Consider the following 10,747-nt stretch of genomic DNA (forward strand, 5'->3'; position numbering starts at 1 on the left):
ACGACAGAAATTAACGTCCTCGGCGATGATATAATTTCTTATAAATCGAACACGTCGTGAAAATAAAATGAAATCAAGATTAATCTCGCTAAAACTGCGGATTTTATTCCTCCAGCACTGACGTCACAGGTCATGGGATTCTAATGCGGCAATCCACGGATTTGATTGGTCCGCTTCCCAGACAGCTGCCGAGTGATTGGTGGTCTGTGCTGCCAATCACTAATCCCGCTCGTTGACTGGCTGTTCTCTCCTTTCCGCTGCGCGAGCGTTTTCCTGTTATTTGATTGTTTCCCCCCCCCTTTGCTCCCCCTCCGTCCTTCATCCCGCGTCGAGCCCCAGCCGTTTGGCCGAGCTCCTCCACCTGCAGCCCGGACGACCGTCACGCTCATCTCCCCACCACCTCCCCCTCCTCCGCGGAAGCTCACGAAACATGGACGACTTTGACATGCTGAACGCGCCCGCCGCTGGGAACGGCGTCGGCTCGGAGGAGGACCCCGCCGCCGCCTTTCTGGCCCAGCAGGAGAGCGAGATAGCGGGCATCGAGAACGACGAGGGCTTCAGCATCCTGGACGGTGGAGACGTCCCGTCGTCCCTGCACGACTCCAGCGGTGTGTGTGTGTGCGTGCGTGTGCGCGCGTGTGTGTGTGTGTGTGTGTGTGTGTGTGTGTGCGCGCGCGCCTGCGTGTGTATGTTTTCGCGCGCGCGCGTGCGTGCGTGTGACCGTTACTTTGCTGCTGCATTAGCATTAGCATTAGCTATAGCACAGCTTGCTAACAGGCTAGCCGGCGGCCTTCGGTTGGTTTGTATTGGTACTTTCTGGCCAAAACGTGGAAATATCGAACTTTATCGGTTTTAATTTTGATTCTTTCCTGAAGCTCATTGAATGAATGAATGAATGAATGTGTCGTCGCCACCCAGTGTTTCATTCAAGCTGCTGGAGAGAAGATGTGGCAGATTAATAACAAATTGACCAACAAGCTGCTTCCACTTTTCCACACTTTTGCAATCTGTGACCCAAGTCTTGCTGACATGGCAGATTATGAAACGTCTCTTTGTTTCCTTGCAAGCAAAATGCATGAACGAGTGAATAAATGACTGTCTATTTGATTCCCAACAGCTCTTTCAAATGTTTTGTTTGTTTGTTTGTTTTTCCAGACGGCGCCGTCAATGGAGAGCTCCACGGGGTAACGTTATCTCCTCCACTTGGGTTTAATCCTCATGGATTTACGCTCCATGGACACGTGTTTTGTTTGCCCGGTTGAATGGCTGTCCTCTCATCCTGACGGCTTCTTAAGGCTCCTCAAACCACGTGATTCCAGGCGAAAGGATGGGAGAACCGTCCTTAAAACGTCAAACGTAAAAGCTCAGTTGCAGGACGACGGCCGAGGTTTCCTGGGATCTGGGGAGGCGTCGGTTAAAAACCAACCAATTCACCTTATTCCGCCCCCCGCCCACTTTCACTTCTGTCCCACACTTCCGTTGGAAACGCACTTCCAGGTTCCAGCGAAATCGCGTTCGTTTCAACGGAGAACTACTGGGAAGACTTGCATCTAAAATATCATATAAGGAAGGTTATTTTGCGCCAAATGTTCTCTGATCATGTACATCGGGGGGGGGGGGGGGGGCACACTGTTTCAGCCTGCGAGCTACTTTATAAAACGACCAAGTCAAAATGATCCACCCACTTCAAAAATGCAAAAAATATATTTATTTTCAAATATATGGAGGATTCTTTATATGTACAATGTATAACGATGTACCTTGCAAAACCGCACGAGCCGATATTGTGCAACACGACATAATTAACTATGAACATTCTTTGTAATTACCCGAGTTTACTCTGATTACTCTTCTTTGGTATTGAGACGGTCGACTGGCAGACGAGACAAACGCACTTCGGAAATGACATCGTGAAAAACAAGTCCACCTCCCATTCCTCATGAAAGCGACTCGTCTTCGTCTTCTCACTTGGTCCGGCTCCCCCACTCGTTTTTGGGGGGGGGCCTTCAAATTAGCGGTAACTCGCTTAACTAGCTTGTTAGCTTCGCCACACTTGGCGTCGTCGTTTGCGCGTGTGCGTCGACCTGAAGGTCAGAAACATTCATCCGTCATCTGACACTGCGTTCGATTGTACTCGTAATTCGGAAAGGTAAATTAGTTTCATTACCACCAGCGTCTATTTTTTTTTTTTCTAATGTCATGTGATTACTAGTTTTGCGTCGACTGGTAGATTGCGATCGACGTATTGAGCAGCGCTGCTGTACACCAACGAGTAAACGATGCATTGCTTCTATTGATGGTTTGAAAACGACTTTGAGGTGTTTCTAGAGGAACGAACTTGGAGCTTCCTGATCGTGAGTCCCGACGGAACGAGAGTAATCTGATTACTCCTCACTACTTCATTCATTGACAGAAGGTCCCGTTTCAAACTCAGGATCACGTCATAGTCATGTGGTTTTTATGGACTTGGACTTTCTTTATTGTCATTGCAGCACATCACACAGTGAGGAACTGGCAACGAAATGCCGTTGCTTAGCAACCGGTAGATGAGATTGTTTCTGTTGGCCCCCAGGATATTAACTTATAACTACAAGACGTTCAGGGGAATTAAATCAACGGCTGTTTTACTTATGATCAACTAGAATGTAAAGTGTTTTTAGAAGCGCTTTACAAACGGGTGTGATCAGGCCGGTTTGGCCATTTAATTCCCAGCGTTGGCGTAAAACACTGTCGTCAAAGTTGAGGTGAATAGTTTTTACGGTGTAGCAGAGTGACTCCAGTTACTCAGATCAGATCAGAAGTTCACTTCCTTTTCCTCTGCTGCCGTTGCAACATTCTGCTTTCCGCTTCGTCAGGATTTCTTAGCGACGGTAAGAAACTCTTTTAAAAACTGCACACAGGAGCTGCTCTTCAATGTCCTTTTCACAGAAAGGAAAGAATAAGTCAGGAGGAAGGTTTTGTTTTGCAAAGTGAGCTGGTTGTGTGAGGCTGCATGTCGACTCCGTCTCTCCGTCAGGAGACCAACGGGCCTTCGGACGCCTACGCCGCCATTTCTACCGCCGACCGGCTGCAGGCCGAACCAGAGAGCCTCCGTAAGTGGAGGGAGGAGCAGCAGGACCGGCTGGAGCTGCTGGGTCAGTATGGAGCACCTCCATCACCACCACCTGCTGAGCACCACCAACACACTACACCACCATACATCACTATACCACCACCACACACCACCACCAGCTGGGAGCTCCACCCTGACGGAGTCGACCACAAAGGTCATGAAATCATTGTTGTTAAACAAACAGAACTTCTTTCTCTTCGTCTTTCCATCATTTTGTCTGTTGAAGAAACTTTTCTGCTTCTTAAAAGTGTTTTTAGTGGTTTTGTTTTAGGGCTTCAGAGGCTCCGTCAATGACTTTTGTCTCCTGTCTCCTCCTCCTGTCGTCTCCTCCTCCTGTCTCCTCCTCCTCCTTCTGTCTCCTCCTGTCTTCTTCTGTCGCCTCCTGTCTCCTGTCTCCTCCTCCTTCTGTCGCCTCCTGTCTTCTTCCGTCTCCTCCTCCTGTCTCCTCCTCCTCCTTCTGTCTCCTCCTGTCTTCTTCTGTCGCCTCCTGTCTCCTGTCTCCTCCTCCTGTCTCCTCCTCCTTCTGTCGCCTCCTGTCTCCTGTCGCCTCCTGTCTTCTTCCGTCTCCTCCTCCTGTCTCCTCCTCCTCCTTCTGTCGCCTCCTGTCTTCTTCCGTCTCCTCCTCCTGTCTCCTCCTCCTCCTTCTGTCTCCTCCTGTCTTCTTCCGCCTCCTCCTCCCTGTCTCCTCCTGTCTTCTTCCGCCTCCTCCTCCTGTCTCCTCCTGTCTTCTTCCGTCTCCTCCTCCTGTCTCCTTCTGTCGTCTCCTGTCTCCTCCTCCTTCCGTCTCCTCCTGTCTCCTCGTCCTCCCGTCTCCTCCTCCTTCTCCTCCTCCTGTCTCCTCCCTCTGCAGATGCCAACTCTCGCCAGCAGGAGTCAGAGTGGAAGGACAAGGCGAAGGTGGAGCTGGAGGAGTGGAACGCCCGGCAGAACGAGCAGCTGGAAAAAACCAAAACCAACAACAGGTACAGTGGTTGAGGACCGACGGGGAACCGGTTCCCAGGAACCGGTTCCCAGGTTCCCAGGAACCGGTTCCCAGGTACCGGCTCCCAGGTTCTCACGTCGGCTTTTTCAGTGGCAGCGGTGACGGAACCACTTTAACTGTGCTGCAGCGCTCCAGCCTGTCATTTGACACCGGCCTCGTCCTCCAGCTGGAGGTTTGTGGTGTAAAACACAAAGCTGATGATTCATCAACCATTCAGTGTTTCTAACCTTCATCCTTCGATCAAACTGCTTCCTGTTCCAGCTTCAGAGCTTCACGTCGGCACAGATCAGTGTTGTTTGCTCGTTTTTGACCCGTTATGTTGGTCTGCAGCGTCTAGATGAGTGTAGGTAGATAGAAATATAGAGCTGTAGTAGATAGAAATATAGAACTATGGTTCTAGATCGTCTCTGTGTGACGACCTGATCTCACCTTTTACTCTTAAGCTATAAAATCACTGAATTTCTCTGAATCTCCATTTAAACAACTTTATTTCTGAATGCAGGCTTGTGTACACACATACTGCAGTAACACAAATACTGCAGTGACACAAATACTGCAGTTAATCTGAAATACTGCAGTACCTCCAGAACGAGCCCCCAGAAACAAATGAACCGGTTCGTCTCTCAAACATTCTTCTTGTCGTTTAAATTCCTTCCCTTTCAGTCGTTGTTGTGAAAATGAGCTTCTTTTATTTCGCCTCCAGCAGAAACTGGAGGCCGAAACACAAACAAGACGTGTTTTTCCTGTTTGCTCTGGTTCTGTTGAGGAGTGAGACCTGTTCTCCTCCTGTACACATCAAACTCTCCTTTCACTGAATTTAACACCATTTGGCTCTTTAACGATGAACTATGACAGAATGTTCAGCTGCAAAGCTTTATTGTGAAGTTCTCCTCGGTGTGACGATGAAGATCCACCTGCACTTTAACAACACGTCTGAACTTGGAGCCGGAAAAGAAGCGTGAAGTTGAAGGAAGCAGATCCACATGGACTTTTTCATTAAACACACCAAACTAGAAATTGCCAGTAAAAATCACACAGGGACATAATTAAGGTTCCTCCACCGTGATGACGATGACGATGACGATGATGACGATGACGATGAGGTTATTTCAAGGTGTGTCAGGTTATCAAGGTCTTGACGCAGGTTAGGGTTTGTCTTTTCAACGATCTGAAGCCGTGGATTATTTGCCCTTGTACGTTTTACTGTTCCTCGATAACTCTGTTGTCTCTTCATCCTCCTCTCCTTCCCACTGCTCTCTCTCTCTCTCTCTCTCTCTCTCCCTCCCTCCCTCCCTCTCTCTCTCCTGGCCGGACGTCTGTCCAGGGTTCTGGACGAGGACTTCTACAAGCAGCCCTTCTCTGAGCTCATTGGTTATGTGTATGTCTCTCCGACTAACATCCTCCCTCTTTGCCATTGTTGTTGTTTATTATTATTATTATTATTATTATTATTATTATTTTCTCATCCTCCTTTTGTGTTAGTGAGTTCAGCCGTCCCCTCCCTCCCCTCGGGGTTTGTTCCTCCTGCTGTCAGACCCTCAATGCTCCGTCTGCACGTCCTGAGTCGTTCTGTCTCTTTAAGAAAACTGCATGCAGTGAGACACGTGTTGCCGTAGAAACCAGATTCATCCCTTCCATGACGCTGGTTTAGATTTCTCTCTCCCTGGAGTCCGATGATGTCACACCTTCTCTGCTCTCACGCAGTGAAGTCAAACATCATGGAGATAATGGGACTTTGATTTAACTGCAGCGAACCGGTGTTTTCCTCAACGTCGCTCCCAAAACTTACAAGAGTCGACGTTAAAAGAGACGACGCACATTGGAGTCGTTCGCTTTCACCGGGAGAAATATTGTTTTTAAGCAGTTGAACATTTCTACTGCGAGTTTTAATTTTTTTTAATTATTAATATTTCCACATGAGAATGAAGTTGGGAGGAGTTGAACAGGTGTTGAAGCTCCGGGTGTAACAGGAGAACATGGTGGCTGTTCTGTTCTGCACACGGGACACACCCAGTCCCAGGTGCGCACACACACACACACACACACACACGCACACACACACACACACACACAGTATGGAACAACAACACTGATCCCGTGTGGTTTTGCAGCAGGATCAGTGACTGCTCTGCTCCGCTGTTCTCTGTTCTCCGCTGTTCTCTGTTCTCCCACGTCACCTGCTGTTCTCTACTGTTCTCTGCTGTTCTCTGTTCTCCCATGTCACCTGCTGTTCTCTGTTCTCCCACGTCACCTGCTGTTCTCTGCTGTTCTCTACTGTTCTCTGTTCTCCCACGTCACCTGCTGTTCTCTACTGTTCTCTGCTGTTCTCTGTTCTCCCATGTCACCTGCTGTTCTCTGCTGTTCTCTGTTCTCCCACGTCACCTGCTGTTCTCTGTTCTCCCACGTCACCTGCTGTTCTCTGTTCTCCCACGTCACCTGCTGTTCTCTGCTGTTCTCCCACGTCACCTGCTGTTCTCTGCTGTTCTCCCACGTCACCTGCTGTTCTCTGCTGTTCTCCCACGTCACCTGCTGTTCTCTGCTGTTCTCTGTTCTCCCACGTCACCTGCTGTTCTCTGTTCTCCCACGTCACCTGCTGTTCTCTGCTGTTCTCTGTTCTCCCACGTCACCTGTTGTTCTCTGTTCTCCCACGTCACCTGCTGTTCTCCGCTGTTCTCTGTTCTCTGCTGTTCTCCCACGTCACCTGCTGTTCTCTGCTGTTCTCTGTTCTCCCACGTCACCTGCTGTTCTCTGTTCTCCCACGTCACCTGCTGTTCTCTGCTGTTCTCTGTTCTCCCACGTCACCTGCTGTTCTCTGTTCTCCCACGTCACCTGCTGTTCTCTGCTGTTCTCTGTTCTCCCACGTCACCTGCTGTTCTCTGCTGTTCTCCGCTGTTCTCTGTTCTCTGCTGTTCTCCCACGTCACCTGCTGTTCTCTGTTCTCCCACGTCACCTGCTGTTCTCTGCTGTTCTCTGTTCTCCCACGTCACCTGTTCTCTGTTCTCCCACGTCACCTGCTGTTCTCCGCTGTTCTCTGTTCTGTGCTGTTCTCCCACGTCACCTGCTGTTCTCTGCTGTTCTCTGTTCTCCCACGTCACCTGCTGTTCTCTGCTGTTCTCTGTTCTCCCATGTCACCTGCTGTTCTCTGTTCTCCCACGTCACCTGCTGTTCTCTGCTGTTCTCCGCTGTTCTCTGTTCTCTGCTGTTCTCCCACGTCACCTGCTGTTCTAACCATTAGCACCTGCGGCTCTGCAGCCTTTGGTTGTTGGTGACGGGATCTCGACTGTTCCTCTGATCAGATCAGGTTCAGGACAGTGGAGCTCCTCATTCTAATCCTCTATTGACCAACGAGTCCATGAGCTCATGTTTCCATTGTTCTCTGGAGGCGTGGGCCAGAGGACACTTCTCCTCCTCCTCCCTTCTTCTTTCTGCCTCAGTGAGGTTGATGCAGGAGGAGGAGGAGGAGGAGGAGGAGAGGAGGCCTGGCGTCCTGGAGGAAGTGAGGTTTGGCTGCATGATGAGCAGATCTGGAATGATTGATAGGAAACGCGGGAGTTTTCTGGACGTGTGTTTGCTCACAAGCAGGAACCGTTTCCTGGACCGACCGATCAAACACTCCTTCTGTCGCCTCCTTCAACCCTTTTCTAGACACGGAGGGAAAAACTGCAGATTGAGTGAAACGTGAAACTACTTTCTGAGTGTTTGAGGAACGTCACAAACCCAAAGGAGAGAAAAACTGTTGCTTCTGCATGTCGGCTTCCATCACCTGCATCGAGCTCGTTCTCTGTTTCCTGTTTGGTTCCCTCCCTCCCTCCCTCTCCCCCTCCCTCCCTCCCTCCCTCTCCCCCTCTTCTAAACTCTGACTTATAAATCTGTTTCTCCCTGTTTTCTTCCCTCGGCACCCTAAAGCACACACATTAACCATCCTTGCTACCGTCTGGACCAGTTAAGTAACAACATGAAACCCCACAACCTAACCTCTGTGTGTGTGTGTGTGTGTGTGTGTGTGTGTGTGTGTGTGTGTGTGTGTGTGTGTGTGTGTGTGTGTGTGTGTGTGTGTGTGTGTGTGTGTGTGTGTGTGTGTGTGTGTGTGTGTGTGTGTGTGTGTGTGTGTGTGTGTGTGTGTGTGTGTTAGAAATAACTGCGGGGGGGGGGGGGGGGGGGGGTGTTAACTTCCTTTATTGCCTCCAGACTGTTAGTTACATAATTTGTGTTTGACAGTGACACTCGTCTATTTTATTAACTTTAGTTTCTTGTGTTTTGGTTGTAAGTTTTAGTGTCTACTTTTTATTAAATTTTTTGTCTCGATGGTTTAAAAAAAAAAAAAAAAAAAAACACTTCTTTTTTTACCAGAATATGGACACATGATATGAGGCTTTGTTTGAAGCTGCTTTGTGCTTCTGGTTCTTTTGTTTGGTTAAAAAAAAAAAAAAAAAAAGTGATGCAACTCGTCACAATGTTGAGAAGTAACAACGGCTTGTTTAACCAACCAGGAGGCTTCTTGACCTCCATGTCTTCTCTGTTGAGCCCGTTTGTCTCGTCAGTCGACGGTCAGTGTGTCTGTCGGTCAGAAACAGTGAAGTGACTCGTTCAGTCGTCGTCACGGCGACGCTAAAGACGCTGGTTAGACCTGTTTCATTGTTGGACGTTCGCCTTGAGGGAAACTCTGCCGAAGCCACGAAGTCCAGCGACGCCAAATTACCCCGAATTACATGAAGAGCCGGTTGTTGGACTGAAACCCGACGACCAACCGACTGAAACCAGACCGACTGAAACCAGACCGACTGACTGACTGAAACTCCACAAGACCGACTGAAACCTGACCGACTGAAACACCACAAGTTCGACTGAAACCCAACAACCGACCGACTGAAACCTGACCGACTGAAACTCCACAACCGACCGACTGAAACCTGACTGACTGAAACTCCACAACCGACCGACTGAAACCCAACAACCGACCGACTGAAACCTGACCGACTGAAACTCCACAACCGACCGACTGAAACCTGACTGACTGAAACTCCACAACCGACCGACTGAAACCCAACAACCGACCGACTGAAACCTGACCGACTGAAACTCCACAAACCGACCGACTGAAACCTGACTGACTGAAACTCCACAACCGACCGACTGAAACCTGACTGACTGAAACTCCACAACCGACCGACTGAAACCCAACAACCGACCGACTGAAACCTGACCGACTGAAACTCCACAACCGACCGACTGAAACCTGACCGACTGACTGACTGAAACTCCACAACCGACCGACTGAAACCTGACCGACTGACTGACTGAAACTCCACAAGACCGACTGAAACACCACAAGACCGACTGAAACCCAACAACCGACCAACTGAAACACCACAAGACTGACTGAAACCCGACCGACTGAAACCCAACAACCGACCGACTGAAACCCAACAACCGACCAACTGAAACACCACAAGACTGACTGAAACCCGACCGACTGAAACCCAACAACCGACCGACTGAAACACCAACAAACCGACCGACTCCTTCCAGACCAGAGTCTGAACGACTCGCTGGGTCGTCAGTTTGTTGGTCGGCAGAGGACTTCCTCATGGCGACGGGTGTTTTCACATGTTGGACCACTTCCCCCTCTCACCTCCTCCTCTTCCTCCTTCTTCACCTCCTCCTCCTCCTCCTGCAGGGCGGCTGAGGAGGCCATGATCTCCGACCTGGATGAGAACAACCCGGGAACCGAGTGGGAGCGCGTCGCTCGGCTCTGCGACTTCAACCCCAAGTCCAGCAAGCAGGCCAAGGACGTGTCCCGCATGCGCTCCGTCCTCATCTCCCTGAAGCAGGCCCCCGCTGGTCCGCTAGGGTCCGCTAGGCCCCGCTGGTCCGCTAGGCCCCGCTAGGCCCCCGACAGCAGCTCTCCTCCATATCATCCCTCCTTCCGCCAACCAGCCCAACCTTCTGGTTTCCTCCCATTTGTCTTCTAATGATCACCCCCCCCCCCCCCCCCCCCCCCCCCCCCCTCCCCCCAGACCAGACTGTCGGCCACTAGAAGGGAAGTGCTGATTCTCAAACATTCCCCGTGTTCCACATTCCGTGGTTCGTTTCCCGTGGCGACGGTCCTCACGGTCACTTGGTTGTTTTGTTGTCGTTTTTTTTTTTTTTTTTTTTTTTTAAGGACCAAAAACTCCACATCCAGTGTAACTTTGTTTGTGTGTCGAGTGTTTGTGGCATATTAAATGTGTTCACACTTTCCAATCTATGCATTTTGTTTTGAAAGCCTCTCCCCTCGTCTTTGTACCGGACTTCCACAGCGCGAGCATGTACTCTATGCGTGTACCTGTGTACATATATAGAAAGCTATATATATACAGTATATGAAACATTTGTCACTGGGTTTAGAACTCGAGTTGGAAAGGAGCTGCCTGCTGCTTGACCGTGTTCATTGTCCACTTGACTTCAGTAAAACAAGAGAAGGTGTGAAGTTGTGTTGTCGTCTTTTCACCGTCGCGACTCGACAAACGGAACGTTGAGCGTGTCGGATTATGAGATTAACTACAAATGTCACGTCGGCTCAACGGGGGTTTGTGGTGTTCTCGTTCTACGACGTTGATGCAGATCAGTAGCTTCCTTTGTTTCCCTTTTTGTCGAGTGGCTTCTTATGTAAA

General features: G+C 49.8%; 1 protein-coding gene across 2 annotated transcripts; it reads left to right on the forward strand.

The window, feature by feature from the left end:
- The first annotated feature begins 316 nt into the window (after positions 1-316).
- On the forward strand, positions 317-10,307 carry clta (clathrin, light chain A). 2 transcript variants are annotated; one of them, XM_080520255.1, is made up of 6 exons: positions 317-608; positions 1,156-1,184; positions 3,017-3,134; positions 3,963-4,074; positions 5,419-5,472; positions 9,772-10,307. In XM_080520255.1, exons 1-6 carry the CDS (start codon positions 431-433, stop codon positions 9,980-9,982), a joined length of 702 nt encoding a protein of 233 aa, XP_080376381.1. In that variant the 5' UTR covers positions 317-430; the 3' UTR covers positions 9,983-10,307. The 2 variants fall into 2 exon arrangements, with proteins under 2 accessions (XP_080376381.1, XP_080376382.1); XM_080520256.1 differs by lacking the exon at positions 5,419-5,472 and having other exon boundaries at positions 9,772-10,302.
- Positions 10,308-10,747: the final 440 nt, after the last annotated feature.

The sequence above is a fragment of the Blennius ocellaris genome (genome assembly GCF_963422515.1).
Source record: "Blennius ocellaris genome assembly, chromosome: 3".
Lineage (NCBI taxonomy): Eukaryota > Metazoa > Chordata > Actinopteri > Blenniiformes > Blenniidae > Blennius > Blennius ocellaris.